The sequence below is a fragment of the Talpa europaea genome (assembly GCF_964194135.1).
Source record: "Talpa europaea genome assembly, chromosome: 1".
In the NCBI taxonomy this organism is placed as follows: domain Eukaryota; kingdom Metazoa; phylum Chordata; class Mammalia; order Eulipotyphla; family Talpidae; genus Talpa; species Talpa europaea.
Genome location: NC_140073.1, coordinates 155,051,242 through 155,073,850, shown reverse-complemented (window position 1 = coordinate 155,073,850; position 22,609 = coordinate 155,051,242). Strand labels below are relative to the sequence as shown.

The 22,609-nt window shown below is 56.4% G+C and overlaps 1 protein-coding gene across 1 annotated transcript in view; it reads right to left on the bottom strand.

Moving 5' to 3' along the window:
• The window catches only part of DGKD (diacylglycerol kinase delta), a gene marked incomplete at both ends in the record, with an annotated part of 80,674 nt that extends 63,706 nt beyond the window's left edge, over positions 1–16,968 (bottom strand). Inside the window, one exon of the mRNA XM_084243312.1 lies at positions 16,813–16,968. Coding sequence (XP_084099438.1) covers positions 16,813–16,968 — 156 coding nt within the window. The remainder of the gene's footprint in view (positions 1–16,812) is intronic.
• Positions 16,969–22,609: the final 5,641 nt, after the last annotated feature.

Below are 22,609 nucleotides of genomic sequence, written 5' to 3'. Positions count from 1 at the left end.
TCAGGCGTACCAACTCATTCCACCTCGCTCCATTCCAACTGGTCACCAGCAGCCCCAATTTTACTTGTTAAAACAACTGAAGAGCCTGACCCATCCTCAGCCTCTGCCAACTACTGGGTCTGGACCCCTTCAGGACTGGCTACCCTGTCTTCTGTCTCTCAAGGGTGACCCAGAAAACGTGCACCAGGGCCTTCTGGGATGCCTGTTACAAAGCAGATCACAGCTCGGGGATCCTGGGACAGGAAGTTCTGACCACAACCCAGGTGGCACCCTCCTTCCCCATCCCCCACCCCTCCTCCACCTGCAGCTGGCTCCGGCTCCACTCCACTGCAGCACAACACCCTAGCAGGCTGGGGGGCACAGACAGCTGGGCCCACCCAGCAGTGCAACCAGAATCCCGGGGATTTGGGGTTCAAGTCAGTGCCCTGGCCTGCAAAGGGGTCCAGGGCACCCATGACACTCCCCTGGCTTCCGTGGTCTCCTCCACAGCCCCCTGGGCTCTTGCACAGGCCCCTGGGCCACCCCCAGCCAGGGCCCTCTACTTCAACCCCACACAAGCACACCCTCAGGCACACCCTTCCTCTGCGTGGGCATCCTATAGCAGCTGAAAAACTTGTGCCGGAGACCCATGTCAAATGCCACCAACACGGGAGCTGCACGCACCCAGCAGAGCACTCGGCCTGGGCTCCACAAGCCCACAGTCTCGGCCCTCCCCCCACCAGGGCATCCAGGGGCTACCTGGTGGCCAGCACAGGGCATTCTGGCAAAACCTTTTACAAAACATTGTGCAGGGTCCATAACCCTAGATCCATAAAGAGCTTCTGAAAATTGAGAACCTGAGGAAAAAAAGGTTAAAAATCTGAACATTTTACCAAAAATTAATTAAAGGGCCTCCCTCGTGGCACAAGGGGTTAAGCACAGCACTGTGAAGCAACCCACGGCTGCTGCAACATGAGTTTAATCCCGGCCAGGGAGCAACCCACATGGCGCAGCAGACCTCTCCTGACTCACCCGCTGCTCCCCTCAGCAGTGGATTTCAGTAGACCCGCCTGTTCCGGTCCCCACTCCATCTCTGGTGAATCCTCTCAACCCCTGCATCTCTGGCCTGTGCCCCAGTTCTCGTATGCATAAAAAAATAAATCTTAAAAAAAAAATTTAAGTTCATGCATGTACTGTACTGCTTTTAAATCTTTTTTTTTTTTTTTTTTAAGATTTGCTTTTAAATCTTTGAGCAGAAACAGTGGAAGGATGAGCCAGAATAATGAAATAATGAAGACGATGAAATGGTTCCCCAGAGGGGAGGATGGCAGGCCTCTGGGAAGACCCAGCAACCAGGGAGCCAGGCTGGCAGGCCTGAGGGCCTGCTGGAGACCACGGCCCTCCAGAAGGCGCCCAGAAACACAGGCACAGACCCCCGGCTCCACCTGGCTGTTCCGGCAGGTCACCCTCACCCGCCGGGGGCCACCCCACTTCCCTTCTCGAGAAGCAGAGTCTGGAGAGGACCCGCGTCTACCGAGAAGGGACAGGTGTGGGTACAGCCCCAGGGCTGCCTGCGTTCAGCTCTCTCCATACTTTCACGAACCAAAAAACAACAGGCTTGCAAAAAGGCCTTCTTGGCCGTTCTTTCTTTTTACAAGACAGATAAACTATAGTCGTAACTGTAGTCATAAACCCCCCCACTTTCTGGGGGGCACACCCATCCTCACCACCACGAAGGATGAATCTGAGCCCCCCCAAGCAAAAGCCACGTCTCTCACACACACACACACACACACACCTCGCACAGTGACAGTTACACAGTCACACACACACCACCGCACACAGTCACATACACAACCACACACGCAGTGACACACACACTGGGGGCCAGCAAGGCCCAGGGCCCCTCAGCCTCTGTGCGCCCAGAGCACAGCGCAGCTCCCGTGGCTGCGGCATGAAAGGCCTCCAGTCCAACAAATATTTATGGAGCACTTGAAGGCAGGCGTGCTGGGAATGTGGCGATGAGGCAGGACCCTTGACCTCTAAGGGCACTGCGGCTGACAGAAGGCGACTTCCACAGAGTGAAAAGTGCTTCGGAATCTGCTTGAAATGCTCAGAAAAAAGTTGGGGTGCCGAACTGGGGACAGAGGAAACAACACAAGCGAAGGCTGATGGCTGCTTAGTGCGGGTGATGGATGAAACTCCTCGCCGTCCTTTTGTGCACGTCTGGAAATTTCCACCGCAGCGCAGACAGGTGCCGGAGAAACTCGGAAGCCGCGGCCGCCACCCACAGGCCGGGAGCCGGGAGCCGGGCCCACGGCAGTCGCCCCGCCGCCCTCACTGCCCCATCTGCCCGCCCATCCCGGGGGCGCCGGGCGGCGGGAACGCCCGCCAGGAGCCCCACGCCCCACGGGGCGCGGGGGCACGCGCTGGGGACGGCGGGCGGCACGGGCCGTCGCTGCAGGCCGCCGGCGGAGGCCGCCTCTCCGCGGGCCAGCGCGCCCCGTGCTCGGGTAACACCCCTGCGCCGCCCGTGCGCTGCCCGACGCGGGCCCGGAACGTGGGCGCCGAGGCCCCGCTCCCCTCGCCCCTGCCCACCCTCGCGCGGGCCAGGGACGCCGAGGGCACAGGACGCGTCTGAGAAACTGAGAAACTGAGCGCGGCGCCTGGGATCGCCTCATGCACATCAAGGCCCTGAACCCCCCCCCACCCCGCCCCGCCCCCGCTTCGAGAAGTTTCCGTTTCGTCAGCACAAGAGTCAGAAGTGGAGACGAGGGAAGCGAGGGCCGCGCAGGCCCCGCCCCGCGCGCTCCTCACGCGGCGGCTCCTCACGCGGCGGCTCCTCACGCGGCGGCTCCTCACGCGGCGGCTCCTCACGCGGCGGCTCCTCACGCGGCGGCTCCTCACGCGGCGGCTCCTCACGCGGCGGCTCCTCACGCGGCGGCTCCTCACGCGGCGGCACCTCACGCGGCGGCTCCTCACGCGGCGGCTCCTCACGCGGCGGCTCCTCACGCGGCGCTGACGCCGGGACTGAGGACCAGGCCGAGAGGGGGTGCGGGCGGGGGCGCCCCCGTCCGTGTCCAGCCCACACCCCCACGGCCAAGGGCGACGCGCCCCGCGCGCTTCTTTCAGAAAACGCAGGAAAATGAAAAAACAAGCCAAACCCCCAGCCCCCCCCCCCGTGACGCACGCGGGGCGTCCTCGTCGCCACCTCCCTCCTCGGCGGGCCCCCCGCGAGCCAGCGCCGGCGGCCGGCCCGGCTCACCCCCTCCGCGGCCACCGCCGAGGCCGTCAGCCCGCGTCCTCAGCCGGGCTTCAGGGCGGGTGATGTTCACACTTGACGGCGCGACGAACACTTTCTCCGCCGCGCCGCCGCCATCTTCGGGGCGGTTTCCTCAGCGTGGCGTCCCCGTGGGCGTGCGGGGCCGGCAGGGCGCCGGGCCTGGAGTTTTCGCTCACGTCACCGCTGCCCCCCCGCGCCCGCGGCCGCCCACGCGTGCGGCGGGGAGGGGCGCGCGGGCCACCAGCTCGCGAGGGGCGGCCGCGTCCCTCCTCTGGGGAGGAGGACAGAGGCCAACGCACCCGGGGCGCCCGGCCCCGCTGGTGTTCGGGGAGACGCCGGCAGCCCCAGAGGAGAGCCACAACCACATGAAAAAAACAGAGAAAACGAGTTCACAATTCCGTTAGAAACACAAGCCGCAGGCTCGTGGAAACCGTCTGGGGTCCCGCAAGAGGGAAAGCACAGAGCCCCCGGGCCGTTCTGCGCCCAGCGTCCGCTGGGAACAGGCGCCCAGGCAGCGCTCCGTCCCGCAGCTCTGTTCGCAGTCACCGTGGGGGGAAAGGACTCAAATGCCAACCGACTGCGGGTCGTCGCTCAGCCACACGGAGGAGGCAGCACGGCGCGCGCTGGCGGCTGAGGGACACTGCGGGCGCGAGGGGGACTCCAGGCCCGTGAACTGCCCAGAACAGGCAAATCCACAAAGACAGAAAGCAGATTCACTGTTGCCCGAGGTGGGGGAGGGCAGGGCTGGGGGGATAAAAATGTTCTAGAACTGAACAGTGGCAATAAGCGTTGTTTATGTACTTAATGCCACAGAGCTGTACCCTTTAAAATGGTTAAAATGGCAAATTAAAAACAAGAAACAATAGCGGCCCCTTCCTTCCTGCCACAAGGACAGTGTGCTGTCAGGCCGGGGTGCGTCCTGCCACCGTGGGCCCGAGCAGCAGGCTGGACCCCCGCCAGCACCCCGCCCCTCCCGGAGCAGAGCTGAGCCACCGGCAGCCCGTGGCCTGACAAGGTCCCTCTGAGGCGGGCTCAGCCAAGGGCAGTTCAAACCCACAGGCAGGCAAACACCACTCCAGGACTGAAAAATCAAAACAAAAAAGTGGGTGTGGGTATTACAGATACCCCACCAAGCACACGCATAGATCAGAAATAAATTCTTCCAGAAAAGCCAAGACCACGTCGGAAAATGTGTGCTGCTTGTTGCTAAGATCACAGGAAGACATCGCCTCTATTAAAAAATTAAAAACGATGAAGTGTAGGAAGCACCAAAGTGAATGCAGGATGAAATGAAGAAACGAGTTAAAATACAGCCCAGACAAGCAAAGGAGGGACGAGTAAGCACACAGACAGCACGCGAGACCCGCTGCCAGGGCCCGCGGGAAACACCGCCCGTGACCCCAGGCCAGGGGAGAGAAGCACATGGTCCTAAGGACCCCCTAAAAGGAACACAAAATAAATGGGGATGCAAGAAGAGACCAAAGCTCTCCTCATTTCAATACACCCCAAAAAGGGGAGCAAAGACCTGCCAGCCCAGGCGCTGAGGCACAGCACAGCTGTCCTGGAGAGGAAGGACAGTCGCCCACCTCCAGGCTAAGACTGAGAGACGGCGGAGCCCAGCAAGCCCTCAACGGCCGCAGAACCAGCTTGAAGGAGATTATCTGGGGAAATGGAGACAACGTGACCACCAAGGAAAATGACTGTAAAACACAGAATAAGAATAGTTGTGAATGCGGGGGTGGGGGGAGGGGGGGAACGGGACACATTTGACTCCATCCAGGAACTATTCTACCAAATCCTTACTTTGAAAATTGGCAATTAAATGGGAAGAATCCAGCAATTACCCTGCCTTTTTTGGAGGAATTACAGTCCTGCCCCGTTGAAGGGGAAGAACTTACAGGAGCCAACGACAAATGTGGACGGCGCCGTGGAATGGAGGGGCACGGGGGGAGGGTATCTGTCTTCTCAAAATGTCACAGTGGCGCATCATGAACATGCACGCTGAGCACCATGAGGTGGAAAGTCGGTGGGGAGATGTGCACAGGAATCACTGGTTGGGGTTTGGGCCTGAGACCCTCAGCGTCCGCGTGCGTGAGGCTCCCCGATTCTTCGCTCGGTGCCATGCGGCGCTTGGAAGGTCTCGCGGAAACACGCTGCCTTTGGATAGCGAAGGAAACCTGCAGCAACGTTTCACCCCCATTTTACAAATGAAAACACGGAAGGTCAGAGCCCGAGCCCGGGTGTGGGTCGGAGCAGTCAGGTTACTGCCCGACTGCAGAGGGGGATCCTTCATAGCCAATGGGAAGATCTGCTGTCGGCACCGAAACCAACCAAACCCAGGGGCGGCAGAGCCACAGGTGGGCCCAAGGGGACAGGGCACTGGCACCCAGGAGAGCTGCCAGAACGTCGACCTGCAAACAGCACAGCCCTCTCGCTTCCGCCTTATGGCAAATACAGAGGGAGAAGATATAAAAGAAACCACGAGGAAGCAATCCTACCGTCCAGAAGCAGATTTTACAAGACCACAGCCCTTGTCTCTGTAAAAAGGTCTGCTTCAAGGCTGGGCAGGGGGCGCAGGGGCGGCGGGGTACTCTTATTCTAAGAGATACAACCACCAGATACAACGCATGACTTCTGACTGACATTTTTGGTTCAACTGGGGAAATCTGAAAATGACAGGGATATCAGATATCAGGAAATTTTGATGGACTTCTCAGGTGTGAGACAGAGGGGAGGCTACGCGCTGAGGTGTTTAGCCGTGACAACTGTCTGAAAGGCTGGGCAAGTCACTTACTTACAGCCCACACAGAGAAGCAAACCCACAACACACAAAGAGCCGCCCATGCTGGGAGCAAGGGCATTTGGTCTACAATGTGTTATTATTTCTTCTTAAAATTTTTCAGAATAAATTTGCTTTCCTAGCAAAGATGTTCTTCACCAAAAACTAGGGTAAGATAAAAGAGAGTTTAGTAACAGCGGAAATGCTCACTAGCATTAGAGTGAAATTCTGCATACAGATTCATCTCCGAGAAACTGAACATATCCAGAAAACGAGTGGGAATGCTAGAGCTCGCGGAGCTGTGGGGGCTAAAGTGGAGGACTTCTCTTAAGTCCCCTCCTTCTCTGACTGGGCCTCCTCCTCTGCTCACCCCCCAAAAGCAGAGAGCCCTAATCTGAGGCCCTGGTCCCTATCAACCGCTCACTCTGGGGCCAAGAGGGAACTCATGGGACTGGAGGTGCCATAAAGAATCAGGAGGTCAGGGGCTCCACGGCTCACCCCGACCTGCCTAAAGGCTCCACACCTCCCTGTGGAACCCCACAGGACCTGGGAAAGCAGGCAGCAGGGGAGCAGGGGCCTCTGCAGAGCCAGCTCCCCCTCCTCCCAGAGGGGAGCTCCACAGCAGCTGCCAGGGGGCCCACCAGCCTCCTCTCCCAGCACTCATCAAGCCCTGCCCAGCCCCTGCTCTCCACCACCCCACCTCAACCCTGGCCGGGGCCACCAATATCCTCTCACACGGGTCCACCACACCCACTCGGGCAGCCACAACACAGCCGGAGCACCTTCTCAACCTGCATCAGGTTATGTATGGCCCTTCCTAAAATAAAGCCAACAGTGTCCCACTACTCCAGAGCTCCCCGCCGTGGCTTCCTCCCCAGCCTCCCACCTGTCACCATCAAGGCTTCGCCACTCAGCAGCTGCTTCACCAATTTTCTCTCAGCCTCTGGATTTGCCAGAGGCCCCTCCGGCCCCAGGGCCTTTGCATACTTCTTTGACCAAGTACCTCCTCATTCCTTTATCAATCCGTTCCAAAAAAGCCTTTCCAATACAGCACACAGAGAGATAAGTCCACAAAACAAAAATGCAGAATCATCACAAACAGAACCCAAGTGAGCACCACGGAGGTCAAGGGCACCGCCAGCACTCAGAGACCTCCATGGCTGCCCGCCCCTTCCTGTCATCCAGATGTCTCTGGGAATCCTCTGCTTGCAGAAAGCTTAAATACTTTAATACAGTCCCCCTGTCATGAACTTGAGATAAATGGAACATTACAGGATGTATTTTCTTGTCTGGCTTTTCTGACTCAACGTGAATGCTTGACTGATTCTTAATGTAGCAGGAGGGAATAGTTCGTCTTCATTAACATATAGTATTCTTGTGGGGGCACGTACCGTAATTCTGCTGTCAGGCACTGGGTTGCTCCCACTTTTCAGCTATCACAAACAGCACAGTGGTCACACCCCGCGCGGGCCTGCTGGAGGGCACGCCTGCCACACGCTGCCACACTTAGAGCAGCTTCTAAGTGAGCCTCTGAAACACAGGGCACCTGCCCACATGTTCTCCATGGCGTCACAGCGTACCGTCCCCACCAGCAGCTGCTGAGTGCACGCTCCACACCCTTACTAACATGGGGGGAGCACAGCTGGAAGTCCCAGCAGAGCAAGGGGGGCTTCTGTGCTTTTTCTAGAGGCACCCACTCCCAGCACCTGGCACACCTTCTTGTGACAGTGTTTGTAACTCCAGCTCCAGGCCCTTGTGCCAGCTTTCCACGGCCCCTTCCTCCAGCTGCATTCCGAGGCGCCATCCCAAGCCATCGCAGAGTCATGAATCTGAGTGTAATCAAAAAGAGCTCAAGAGTGATGATAAAAGACACCCCTATTGCTCAGGAGCTCTGTGCAGGACCAGGGAGAGATTGCGATTTATAGCACCCGTCACAGAAATAAAACAACTTCGCACTGTCCGCGTATCCAGCTACCGTGCTACACTCGATTACCTGCTGTAATTTATCTCCGTACCTGCAGATGTAAGGAAACAGGACGCCCTCTGCAAATAATAACCTGTGTCTTCCTTTCCAACCCACAGGCCTTTTCTCTCTCGGGCGTGAGCGACTGCTGAAATGAGGGGCACGTCCACTGCCGGTCCCAGTGCCGGGAAAGCGCAGCACCAAAGCAGCGCCAGGTGGGCTGGGTTTGTGGACACGCCTCATCAGGTGAAGGAGGTGCCACCTGCAGGTGGGCGCCGCAGGGTGGGCACCACGGTGCCTAGTTCCTCAGGACGCCTTCACAAGGGGACCGGAGTTGGCCCAGAAGCTGTGCCTGGCACACAAAGCTGTAATATTTACGCCAATGTAGCTCTAGCCAATGAAGGTTGAATTTTATCAAAATGTTTCTTTCTGCATCTACTGAAATTATATCTCTTGTTTACAAATTTTTTTATCTACGCTTACCATTATACTGGGTTGTAACCTTCCTTCCTTATCATCAGGTTTTATACTATCCAAGCTTTTCTGGTCTCATAAAATGACAGCGAATACCTAGACCATCTTGTGTTTTCCCCAGGGGAGAGTTTATGGGAAATTGGTGTTATTTAGTCCTTAAGTGCTTATTATTCCCTAGTAAAGTCACCTGCGCCTGGTCTTCCTCATTAGAAGATTTTATGGGTCCGTAAAAAAAAATCTGTATGTTCTGTCTGACGTGCAGTTTTAAGTGTTTTCTAGGAATCTGTCCCTTTTGTTGACTTTCAAATGCACTTCATAAAGCTGTTCACATCGCCTCACCCTCCTTGCAGCTGTGGGGTGTCCAAAGTGCCCCCTCTCCATTCTTGACATTTATTTCCTCTATTTTTTCTTGACCACGGCTGGGGTTTGTCAATTTCATAAGCTTTTCCCAAGAATTGGGTTTTGACCTTGTCATTCATGTGCATGTTCCAGTAGTTTCCTTCATGCTGTCAGAGCAGAATGCACTGACCTCCTTCTAACTGCCTGACAAGCCTGCTGTGCTCGTGGCTGTCCAGGGCAGCTTCTCCCCTGAGGTAAGTGCAGTTAAAGTGGTGACAGTCCCTCTAAACACACCTCCAGCTGTGTCCCACCAGTTATGAGCATATGCTTGCTCTTGTTCAACTCAAATATTTCGACGCATGAATTTAGAAATACATTTCTAGATTTCCAGATGCATGGGGATTATTATGTTAGCAATTTCTAGCTTAATTCCACCGAAGCCAGAGAACACAGGGTGTGCCGCCTCCATCCTCTGAAACGTGCTGAGCCTTGCAATGTGGCCAGCATCGTGGACTCTGACAAATGCGTCTGAGCGTTCAGGAATCTCAATCCTGGACTGCAAGGTGCAGGGTTCTGCGCGGGTCTGCTCGGTCAAGCATAGCTGCTCAATGTACACGCCTTTACAAATTTTTCTGGCCAGCTCGTCCTAACAGCCTATGAGGAAGGTGTGTTAAATTATCCCACAATGACTGTGGATTTATTCCCACTACAGTTGTAATAATTTTTTTTTTTTTGTATTTCGAACCGTGACATTAGGTATACACAAATTTTAAATGATTATATCTGAAATTATTAACCTTTTCTCAATTATCAATATCATATGTCTACTAAAAACAAATCTGCCTCAAAGACTATTACTTTGTCTGATATTTAAATAACGACACCTCCTTTCTCTGGGTTACAGTGGTCCCCCGCTTATCCATGGTTTTGCTTTATGTAGTTTCTGTCACCTGCAGTCAATCAGAGTCTGAATTAGTTAAGTACCATAAGATGTTCTGAGACTACATTCACATTAACTTTCATCACAGTGTATTGCTAGAACTGCTCCACTTCTGTATTAACTATCATCGTTAGTCTCTTACCATGCCCAAGTTATAAATGAATTTACCATGGGGATGGATGGATGGGAACACGCGGTGAAGACCAGGCTCAGTACTCTGCAGCTCCGGACATTCACTGGGGGCCCTGGAACAACCGTGGTGCTTGAAAGAGCTTTTTTCCCATAGTATTTTAACCTTCCCTCTCTTGATAGGATTATATTTTAAATGTGTCTCTTTCGCATAGCTTGGTGAGGTTTAGTTTCCTTCCTTGACAATCTCTGCCTTTTAATCGGAGCCGTCAAGTCTACTTACATTTAATGTAAGTAATGGGATTCAAGTCTGTCAACTTCCTGTTTGCCTTCTATGTGTTCCACTTGTTCAATATTCTCTTTTCTCTCCTTTCTGGCCTCCCTTCAGATTACTCAATTTTTCTTGCCTTTTAGCTTGCACAGCATGCCATCTCTCACGAAGGAGTGGTGGCGACACAGACTGCAAGAGTACTGTTGACCTGGCTGCACTGACTGGTCTTTATTTTCCGCCTCCTGCAAATGCAAGAACCTTAAAGCAGCTTATTCTACTTACCTCCTTCCTGACTTTCTATATGCTACTGTAGTGCATTTCAATTCCACAAGTGTTAAGCCCTAAAGACACAGTTAAATTACAGTCAATAATCTATGGTCTTATCCACAGATTCCCTTTTTATTGCTCTTCATTCCTTCCTTAAGTCTGATCATTTTCCTCCAGCCAAAGGCAAACAAAAAAATACACCTTTGTGTTTCCTTAGTGTGGGTCTGCTAGCCAAAAAAAAAAAAAAAAAAAAAAAAAAAGGCTGGTTTTCTACTTTGAAAATGACTTTATTGCAACTTTATTTCTGAAGGATCTTTTTGCTGAGTAAAGAATTCTGACATAGCAGTCAGCTTCTTTCAGCACTCAAATTTCAAGCCACTTCTATTTTTCATGGTTTCTGTTAAGAACACAGCCGTTTTATTTTGAAGGGACAGGTATGGTTTGTGCTCAAGGGCCACTGGAGCTATGGATGGTACCAAAATCCTAAGGCTGAATTATCTTTTCAAATGTTGCTCCTGCCCAGTTTTCTCACTCCTCTCTTTCTGTGATAATTAAACACAGGGTCAAACCCACCGTTACGTCCCGTCTTCTCATTTTTTCCATTTGTTAAATGTCTCCTGTGGGTTGTTTTGGTCTTTGGGGCAACCTTTTGAGCCTGGGTCTCATCTAAGCTTCCTTTGAGTACTTAACTGTGATTATTACAATTTTCAGTTTCTGAATTTTTGTTTGGTTCTTTCTAGCTTCTAGTTCTCTGCCAAAATTCTCTATCGGTTCTTTTATTTCATTAAACACAATAAGCTGCCTCACTTCAGAGTCTGCAGCTGGTGTCCGGAGCCATCGTGTGCATGGACCTGTCTTTGTAGGCCGTTGTTTCTGTTGGTTTTAGCTCGGGTGGCCTGGTCTCCCTGCGGGTCTGCTTTTTCTAGTACTTTTTCTAGTACGCAGACACTGAATGCACATGCTGACTTGTGAAAATAACTGGAGGTTATTTCATCCTCTAGAGAGGGAGAAGGCCGCTGGCACCGTGCTGATCCACCAAGCTAACCCAGGCCTGGCAGGATCTGAGCTGGTCTGCACTCCTCTAAGTCCTATTTCTCATCCCTGGAATTGGCTTTGGAATTGCTGTGCGCTGGCAGACCAGACACTTCAGGTCCCCCGCATTTCTGACAGCCTCGCCAAGCTCAGCCTCTCGTCACCCCCATTGGTCAAAACATGGCTGGTATCGGTCTCCTGCAGCTGCTACACCAAGGGCCACAAGTTGCGGCTTGAACAACAGAAATGCACCGTCTTTGTCTTTGTTCTGGAGGGTCAAATGCCAGATCAGGGTGTCAACCAGGTCACGCTCCCTCTCAAAGACCCAAGGAAGATTCCACCCACTACTCTGAGTGGCTCTTTCAACAGGGCTATCTTCTCTGGGCCCACCATGCCCTCCTCTTTCTCTTATAAAGACACCAGGCCTTAGATTTACAATCCACCCTAAATGCTGGATGATTTTATCTCAAGATCTTTATTTATGTCTGCAGAGACACGATTTCCTAATGAGATCACATTCTGATGTTCCAGGTGAACACCAGAGACCCTTGGTAAAAGCAGCACCAAATGCCAAGCTGGCTTGCACAGACCTCCCCTCCCCTGAGGCTAGATCATCCTGCAGATCTCTCTGCAGAGCTCTCCAGCCAGCTCTCCAGTCACTCAGCCGCCTTCTGCACAAGTCACTCCCTGTCAGGCCACAGCCCTCCCCACACCTCCCTGTGCAGCAGGTGGAAGGGGCCCCTCAAGCCCTCAAGGCCCCAGCCCCTCCTCCATCACCACTACACATCATCGATAGTTTGGTTATGGCCTGTCTGGGCTGCAGACAATGAGCCTGGGAGTGTTTGTGCTGTGACTGAGGCACCCACAGGCCCAGCACAGCCCTCGGGGAAGTTCCAGTGTCCGGTATTTACTGAGGTAAACTGAATCTGTGAACTAAGGAAAGTAACACCGAGCCCTCAGTATCCCCATTCCCACCAGTGTCCGATAAATCAATCTTTAAAAAAAAAAGTTTATTACAGATTGTCTGCCAGATTTGTTTCTATTTGTTCTTCTGGCTGGTGGAGAGGCTCACCCAGATCAGCAAGAGCTGGGGAATGGAGATTTCAGGGAGGCGGCTACTATTTAGGGAACAAAAAGTGAACAATCAAAAAGGCAGAAACAATCATAAAAGCAACATTCACTGGATGCTTCCGGTTATCCCATTTAACTCTGAGTCGTCATTTCTGCTTTCCGGACCTGGGAACCAGCACTGCCGCTTCTATTTTGCAGATATGGACCCTGAGGCTCAGGAGCTCACAGCCAACATCCCTGTCACAACTGGCAACCCCAGAACCAATGCTGATGAGGAAACCAAGTCTTGAGAGGCTGAGATACTTGTGTGGGATAGTGAGTCTCCGAAGGACGAGAGTAGAGTATGAGCCAGCGTGCTTTGCTACCGAAGCCTTAAATGCTCTTAAATGCTCCTGTGGGGGTAACTTTGAGAATCTTCTACCCCCATCACCTGCCTGAGGATAGCACTGACCAAAAAGACGTAATAACTGAGGAAGCAGAGCAACTGGAAGCTTTGTCCTGCTTCGTCCGTGGCAGGTGGGACTGTGAAGAGGCCCAGCCCCTGGGCAACGGAGGAGCCACAGCTCTGAGGTTAGAGCAGCCATGTGACCAGCAAACCCCTTCCCAGGGACGTGCCAGAGAAACACCACCTGTATCTGCACAAAGCCTGTGCAGGGAAATCCACAGAGGCTCGACCTGGCCTAGCCAAACAGTGGAAATAACCCCAAATCCAGCAATTGGTGAATGGCAGTAAAACATAATGTACCCAGCCAGTGGAATATTAGTCACTCATAAAAAGGAAAAGAGTCTTGTGCTACCACATGAAAAAACCTTGGACTCACTGTGCTAGTGAGGGAAACCAGACACGCGCTGCATGCTTCTGTTTATAGGAAATATCCAGAACCCAGAAAGCACAGAAAGTAGACCAGCAGCTGCCTACAGTTGAAAGAGTTGGGAGGAAATGGGGAGTAATGCTAATGGTTGTGGGGTTTCTCTCTGGGGTGATAAAAATGTTCTAAAATTGACTGTGGTGATGGTTGCACAACGGTGAGTGTTACTCAAAACCACTGACCCAGACACTTTAAATGAGACCCCAGTATGGTGTGGGTTAGATCTTAATAAAGTTGCTATTTTTAATCTTTTACAACTTGAACTTTTTGCCGAATTCCTAGTAGTCTACATATCACAAACGAAAAAAATGCTGTTTACATTTGAAATCAAGAATATAGCCCCTTTCTCTGCAAAGTCCAACAAGCTAACTTTTACACACTCTTCTACAACTTGGACTCTGTCTTACTGGCAAGCTTCTCAGAATCACGCTGCTCTTCGCCCAAACTCCACAGGCCCGCTAAGGCACTAGTGGACTTCCCCACACCGTTTTCTTTCTTCCCCCCAGCCAGGCGAGGCTGTGGGATCTTTGTCGTGCACTGCAGTTAGCAAGCATGAACGAGTGAAGTCAGAGCTTGCTGGGGACACTTAGAACACGTGGCAGACACGTGTGAGACGCCAACTAGTAAGCGACTGACCCAAATCTACACACGCGAAGCTACTACACACATACATACCGGGGCAGGGGGCGGTCTGGGAAGGCCCTCGGGAGGTAAAGACCTACTTGGAATCTGGCAAGGCGTCTCCTTATACCCGTCACCAGGTCTTTTTCCTCAAAGTCTGGCCGACGGCTGGCCAGCAGCTGAGGTGCCTCCGCTGAATAAACACGCTGACACTCAAGCCCCACCCCAGACCTACTCAACCAGAATCCACCTGTTCACAAGACCCCCCAGGGGATACATCGGCACAGCAAAATTTGACAGGCACGATCATAAGAGACTTCCTGCCCCTGCCCCCTTCAGACAGCCCTCACTTACACAGGACCAGTATTTGTTTTTTTTTTTTTTTAAGATTTATTTATTTATGCATACAAGATCTGAGTTACAGGCCAGAGGTGTAAGGGGTGAGAGGAGTCACCTGAGACAGAGTGGGGAGCAGAACAGGCAGACTGACTGAAGTACACACTGCTGAGGGGAGCAGCGGGGACAGGAGAGGTCTGCTGCGCCATGTGGGTTGCTCCCTGGCTGGGGATCAAACTCGTGCGGCAGAGGCTGTGGACAGCTTCACAGGTTGTGTCTTAACCCCTTGCGCCACCGGGGAGACCCCAGGACCAATATTTGAAAAATTTAACACACCAAGAGCTCTGGTCCTGAGCTTGTCCTCAGCTTGTCCTCGCTCTTCCACTGTATGGCAAATGGGGGGAGAGGGGGACGGCTGGCCCCTGCAGCATGGGGCCCCAAGCAAGAGCAGGAAGGGTGAGCTTGCAGCAGTGCTGGCCAGTGAAAGGCTCCAGGACGGTTCCAGCCTCGGCTCATGGCTCCTGGAGTCAAGCATGGGGCCTCGCCCAGCTCGGGCTGCCTCCTGTTTCTCCTCTCTCCTCGTCACAGTACAACACTCCCTGCATACAATTCCCTTGGTCTTAAATATTTAAAAATGGGTCTGGTCTTTCTTTTTTGGACCCAGAATAACACCCCATGCTATTTTGGATATCTCTGTTATGCATCATATGCCAGAGGGATTTCCACGGCTTATCTGCTTAAAAAAAAAAAAAGGGAAGAAAGAAAGAAGCAGGGGATCTCACAAGTGGCCTCCTGTGTCCCACATCCTGACATCTCCAACCACCCAAAGGAAAGTCGCGAGGCTCTCTGCACAGCAGACGTGACAGTGTTGGGAAACTCAAGTCCTCGGGGTGTATTTTTAACACTACCCTTCACTCCTCAGCCAGAACAGCTGGTGCAGCAGCTATTGTTTTAGGAGGGGGAACACCAGAGAAGAGATTCTGGAGAGGCACTGGAATCTGATATAAATCTTAATCACGCCTATAAATCCCACGCTCCACCCCACACCGAGCCAACATGCCAGGCTCCAGGACCCCGTGAAGGTTCAGGGCCACTGGGAGACAGAGCTTCCTAAAAGCACTTCGCTCCCACACTCTGAACGACACTCTGTGGCCCCCTCTTGCCCAAGGCGAAAGACCCCATTACAAGACCAGGCCCTCACTGTGCTGCCAACTTACCTGTCCAGCCTCCTCCTAATTCCACCCAACCCAACCCACTCACCTTCTAACCGAGCCGGGATGCCTAAATCCCCACACAGTGGTCAAGTTTCAGGAAAGTCCTTCCTTCCCCCACTCAACCTGGCAAACTCTCCCTCAAGATCCCACGGTAAAGGGGAGACCTCTTCACCCCTGAACTTGCAGGCACTTAGGCCATCAGCGAAGTGTCGATGTCAGCTGCACAGGTGTCCAGCCCCAGGAGAAACCGCCTTCCCTCCTGGAGCCCTCATCTCCCTGACATCCTGCCCACCCTGGCTCCTGTGACAGCCTGGCGGACCTCTCGGCCCCTGGCCTGCATTTCCGATTCCTAAAGAGGGAGGTAAGTGGGGAGCAACAACCCCCCACTCCGCGGATAAACAGCAGCACCGAGAGAGTCCGCCCGAGAGAAGTCGCCGCGCGGGTGGCGGCGGCGAGGAGCTGCTGCCCTAACTTAACCGAAACAAAGGGGCGTCGAGCGGCCCGGGCTGCTGGGGGCGTCGAGCGGCCCGGGGAGGGGGGGCCTGAGGGCACCCGCTGAGCCCGCCCGGCCCGGCAGCCGCGCCCCGCGGCGGGATGGGCGTCCGCGCGGCTGGCCCGGCCCGGCCCGGCCCGGCCCCTGCCACCTGCCCGCCGCCGGCCCGCGGAGGCCGGGCTCCCCGGGGGCTCCCCGCGGCCGCGCTCCGCGGGACCCGCACCGGGGAACAAAGGGCGCAACTTTCCCCGCAGGAAACGCGTCCTCGCGCCGCGGTCCGGCGGGGCCCAGCGGGCAGGGGCGCGGGCAGCCGGGCGGCCCGGGGCGCGCAGCCCCCTCGGCGCGGACACCGCGAGGGCGCGGGGCGGGGGTCCGCGGGGCGGGGGGCGCGGGCGGCGGGGGCGCGGGGCGGGGGTCCGCGGGGCGGGGGTCCGCGGGGCGGGGGTCCGCGGGGCAGGGGGGCGCGGGGCGGGGGTCCGCGGGGCGCGCCCCTCAGCTCTCCCGGCGCGCGCCGGGCCTGCGTCTCCGCGGGCTGCGCCCCGGCCCGGCCCGGCCCACCTGCGCCCGCCCCGCCGCCCGCCCCGCCCGCCCGCCGCAGGGCGCGCTCCGCGGGGCCGCGGGCGTCGGGCCCGTTACGGGCGCGGCGCCGGCGGGCCGGGCCGGGCCGGGCCTGAGGCGGCCGGGCCGGGCCGGGCCTCGCGGGGCCGCCGCGGCGCGAGGGGCGCGCGCCCGGGCCGCCGCCGCGGACTCACCTTCTGGCGGATCTGGCCCGACGTGGACACCTTGCGGATGAGCTTCTGCGGCGAGCCGGGCTCCGCGTCGGGCTCGCTGTCCGACGACTCGTCGGGCGGCGGCGGCGGAGGAGACTGCGGCGCTCCCGGCGGAGGGGCGCCCGCCGCCGCCGCCATGCTGCCGGGCCCGCGCGCGCGCCGCGGCGGGGGCGGGCGGGGGCGGGGCGGGGGCGGGGCCGCGCGGCGGGGGCGGGGCTCCGGGGCGCGGCGGGGGCGGGGGCGGGGCTCCGGGGCGCGGCGGGGGCGGGGCTCCGGGGCGAGGCGGGCGGGGCTCCGGGGAGCGGCGGGGGCGGGGCTCCGGGGAGAGGCGGGGCGGGGCTCCGGGGCGAGGCGGGGCGGGGCTCCGTGCGGGGCGGGGGCGGGGCCGCGGCGGGCGGGGCGGGCCCCGGGGCGAGGAGGGGCGGGGCGGGGCGGGCGCCCGCGGCGCCCCCTGCCGGTCGGAGCGCGCCCCGCCCCCCGCCCCCCATCGGGTGTCCCGCCGGAGGACCCCCTGGAGGAAGCCTCAGATCCCGGTTTTCGCCTGGAAAACTTTGTGTTGTTTTGTGTGTTTATTCACTTTCTTAAACAAGCCTGCGCGCCCCCCGCGGGCGCCGCGTGCAGAGCGCTGTCCGCGCCGAGCTGCGGGAGGTGGACACGCGGCGCGAGGGAGGCGCGGGGAGGGAGGGGAATGAAGAAGGACGTGGCTGGGCGTCTGGGGTGCCGGGACAGGGACACACGACTCCATCTGGGAGGCGCCTGGAGGAAAAGGCGTTCAAGGAAGGAGAGGAAGTGTGCCCAGGAGCGCCCCCCAAGCATGAGCGCCCCCCAAGCAGGAGCGCCCCCCAAGCAGGAGTGCCCCTAAGCAGGAGTGCCCCCTAAGCAGGAGTGCCCCCCAAGGAGGAGTGCCCCCCAAACAGGAGTGCCCCTAAGCAGGAGTGCCCCTAAGCAGGAGTGCCCCCCAAGCAGGAGTGCCCCCCAAGCAGGAGCCCCCCGAAGCAGGAGTGCCCCCCAAGCAGGAGTGCCCCCCAAGCAGGAGCCCCCCTAAGCAGGAGTGCCCCCCAAGCAGGAGTGCCCCCTAAGCAGGAGGGTCTTCTAGGCGTAGTGCAAAGGCCTGGAGGAGAGAGAGCAAGCCTGCAGAGTAGAGCAGACAGGCACCGGGAGGAAGACAGCAGGAAGAGGGCTGAGCCTGGGGGTTCGCAGGTCAGACTGGACTTTGAGGAGCTTAGGGGGTGGTGATTAGGGGGTGGTGCCTTCACCCTGACTCCTGAGAGCTAGGGGAAGCCCTCCAGAAATTTTAACTGGGGCGTGGCTGAGTGACAAAACTAAGAACTGGGATCCCCACTGTGCCTAATCATGGCAGGTGGCACCTGGATTACTGGGAGGTGCTTTGGAGATGCAGAGTGGACTCCCAGAGGGCCCATCTGCAGGAGGGAAGCAGATCTTCTGGGGTGGGCTGGGCTTTTCCACCTGGAGCAGCAGCATGGTGGCATTGTGAGCAGGTGCCTAGAGCCCTTCACTGGGGAGAGGGGAGCACAGTTGGCCGTGAGATCAATTGAGTTTGTGGGGCACTGGGCTGGAGAAAGGCTTGATGCCACCTGGGAGGGGTAGCCAAGTGCAAGACCCCCCCCAGGAGCCACAGAGAAGCATCTAGCATGGGGACATGACCAGGGGGATGGACACAGCCAGGACAGAGGACACAGAAAGTCCTGCAGCATGGACCTGACTCCCCCCCAGCACCACTAGAACCATCAGTCCTGGTCCTCACCGAGCAAGCTCCCCTCATTCTGGAAGGATGCCTGCAAGCTGCCATCCAGAGACCTCGCTTGCCTGAGGAATGCAGATTTGAACTTGATCCACATGATCCCCATCCTGGCTGCTTAGAGCTTCTAACAGGATAGGCAACAGGTGTAGGCCGCAGCACCTCGAACCAGGCACCTCCAGCTGGGTTTGCTCAAAACCCAGTGGCTGTGTCAATATTGACTCATGCAGTGCGACCCCGCCCCTTTCAAGGAGAGAACTTAACGGGAGACTCAGGGCTGGGGGAGTGTGGGCAGGGGGCTCTGTCCTGTCGCTTTTGTATAACTAAAACTTCTGTAAATCTAAAACTTTAAAAATAGGTGGATTTTTGGAAAAGGTATTAGGTCTGAGAGAATGATTTTGTGTTCTGAAATCAGAGCCGTGATGCGGCCCCTTTTCCTCACCAGGCTCGGCCTCTGTTCTGTTCTGCCTGTTCCCTGGAGATCCTCCCCCAGGAACTGGCCTGTCAGAGCACATCCCCGCGGGTGCCTCTTCATGGGGTGAGTCACCCGTGAATCATCTCTAACAACATGCTGCTCCCCAAGGTTACCCCACCTTAAGGGCATCTCGAGGTGGCAGTAATAACACACGTCACATCCCACCTAATCCTGCTCAGCACAGGGCACCTCCCGGCAGAATGAACCCCTCAGGCAGCGAGATGGAGAGGCTGGACAGCAGAATGATCTACTTGCACCAGATCTTGGCTGCAGATCTCCGCTGCTGATGGTCATTTGCAAGGGGACACGCCTTCACTGTGGGTGACACAGTGTCCCTGGCCCGAGGCGTTGTGACAACCCCAAGCCACCCCTTACATTTCCAAGTGCACCTTACTGCCCTCCTCCGCCCCACCCCTGGATCAGTACGAGACCATGCAGGTCTGTGAAGTGAGTCTGGGGGGAGGGCCATGAAAAGTGTTAAGGGAACAGGAAGACAGACATTCTAGAAGGAAGTTAACATGGGATCCAACAGCTGCAAACTAAATACGCGTGTCTAACAGTCAATAAGGACAGATTGTACCAAAGTCAGTATCTATCTAGTGGTTTGTTTCTTTATTTTCATTGAAGTAACAGTGGCTTGCAGTGTGTGATTTCGGGGTACAGGGTCATACCTCCTCAGATGTATGGGATCACACCACATCTACCACCCAGTCCCCTGATCTTCCAGCACAGCCCTTTAGGTCCCCTCCCCCTTTGCTCCTCTCCTCCAACTCCCCTTCTGGGAGCTTCAGTTCTACAGCTGGATTTGCACTACAGTTTTGCAAGCTGTTACCCTTGGGGGAAATACAGACTTTGTCTGTACTGCTTTTGACAACTGGCTGTGAATCTGCCATTTGCTCAAGGAACTCTCCACTGCAGGCAAGGAACTCAAGGCCCATCCTCCAATAGTAGAGGGGGGCCTCCTCCTCTGCCCGGCCTGCCTCTTACACACTTACTCAGTGTTAGACAGCAAGCAAAGGTCTGGGAAGCCAGAGTTCAAGTCTCCACTCCGCCTCTCCCTAGCCGTGTGACCTTGGGTAAGGTACACAGTCTCTCTGATCTGGGGTTTGCACATCTTACTAACCGGACAACAGATGTTGGAGTGAGGAGGTGTAACAGATAGCAGGGAAGGTGCTCAATAAATTGTGGGACCCCTGCATCTCCAGGCCTTCTCAGCCACCACTTTTCCATGCAGCACCCTCAAGTGCTTCATGTACCATTTTCCCCACTGCACCTACCTGGTACCCCCTGGGACGCATGTCCAGTGTGCAGACGGATCCCAACTCCCAACGTGGATCTGCATGCTAGCACATGTGAGGCCACTAGTGGTTGGGGCCCAGCCAAGCCAAGGAGCCACATCCCACTGGGGGCTGCTTACTTCCTTCCCTCTGCTCCCCCCGATCTCCTGCCGCCTCTGGAGGGTGGCCAGCTATAGGCATAAACTAGCCAGCACCTGATGTCTGTGAGTTGGGTGCTTTGGCACCAAACTAACCTGGCAGGCAAGGGCTGCTCTGTCCCCTGGATACTATGAGTTGGACAGGCTTCTTGATGAGTGTCTTTGTCTAGATGGGGCCCAGCAGGGGTGGGGAGAGCATGCTCAGCGTCAGGCGGGAGGTGGGTTGCAAAGGAGATGCCCGTGCTGTGCCCTTCAAGGAATCGCCTCCCTGGCCAGGTTGCCCACCAGCCTGGTGGCTTCTCTCTGGCTCTCCCACCCACTCAGTTCCAAAGGTCAGGCCTATTCATGTCCACCCTGACTTAGGATGTCCTGGGGTCAAGCAATGCAGGAACCGATTAGAGGCTCCTCTCGCGGCCCCTGCAGGGCAAACTCCCAGGACCTGGCCTGCCCAGCTCTCCAGCAGAAGGCAACCAGGGGGGCCTAGGAGGGGTGGGGTCAGGACGAGCTCAGATCCAGAGTAGCATGCTACTTGCTCACCCCTTTTCCTGGGTGCCTGGAGAGAGAGGGGCATGGGCTGGAGAGAGAACGTGCTGTCCCCTTAGCCTGGGAGAAAAATGAGTGAGAAACTGACCTGCAAACCCCCAGACCAAAGGCCTCACCTTCTGCCTGTATCATCGCCATCCCCATCGTCATCACTCCTCATCCAGAAATGAATTCTCATCCCCTCCAATAGCAAGTGTCTCACACTCAACATAGGAGTACAAACTTTGCTTTATCGGACCTGCTAAGGTTCCCAAGTGGAGCCACTAGACTAAATTGCAGTTCCCAGGACACACACCAGCCTGGAATCCTGACCCACAACCCCAGATGCTGGAGGCCCCCGTGCATGGAGTGCGAACCGCTGTCCCGGCCTCTGCCAGCATTCTTGGTCCGGGAGACCCCGCCCACTGAGGACCTCCCCCGTCAGCCTCTCCACTTGAGTTAGTGGGTTGAAGTATGCAGCTCCTCAGTCCCACTTATTCCTGCCCCCCAGAAGCATGGGCCAGAGCCTGCATACCCCTTAGCCCCTCCAGCTCACCCAGAGGGCCTTTGACTCTGTCATCAGCAGCAGCTGGCAGGCTGGTGGACAGCCTGGCCAGGGAGGTGATTCCTTGAAGGGCACAGCATGGGCATCTCCTTTGCAACCCACCTCCCGCCTGACGCTGAGCATGCTCTCCCCACCCCTGCTGGGCCCCATTTAGACAAAGACACTCACCAAGAAGCCTGTCCAACTCATGATGAGCCCCCTTCTGGGACACCCCAGCCCTCAGGCTGAGCCCTGCCACCGCTGGCCACAGGGCATGGAAGCTCCTGGCTGAAGCTAGACCAGCAGACCCTCCTGCCCAGGCCCACACCAGAGCCTGCAAGAATCCGGGGCCAAGTGGCCGCCTTAGCTGAACAGCTGCCCAGAGGCTGGGCCCCTGAGCTGCAGGCCAGGGCCTCTGGCGCTTCTCTGATGTCTGCCCACCCAGGAGTGGCCACTCCGCATCTCCCTTTGAGTCAGTTCTCTGAGCCATCGGGGGTCTTCCAGTATATCCCCTCCCCCCCTTAAAATAGCCACACCTGATTCATCGCTTTCGTCCAGTAGAAACTTCACCACCAGAGCTCAAATGGGGTCCTGGCCCCAATAGTTGAATCAGTGAGAAAGTGTTTCTGCCTCCACTGTGGGCTACTCCGTTTTATCTCAGGAGGCGCTTTGGGGGCCCTGAAGCCAGGGTTGGTCAGGTTGTTAGAAAGAGCCCCCCATTTAGCCATAAGGTCCCAGGAAACCAGTTGATGCGGGACCCCGGGGGAAGGCCCAGGACACACCAGCGCCAACCGGGTGAGCACATTGGTTCGGGGAGACCTTCTCGCCCTGATGGTCTCTGGAAGGCCAGCCTCCTTTCTAGGCGCGGCCTGCCCCCACCCCAAGCTGCAGCTCCTTTGTCGGCGACAAAACTGAGCCTCACAACAAGTCGCCCGAACCACAGGCAGGGAGGAAGGGACAAGCTTTATTTCCGTGGAGCAGACACACTAGTGTACATGGCTGCGGTCACATGGCCAGATCCCCCGCCCCTCCCGCCCCCCTCCC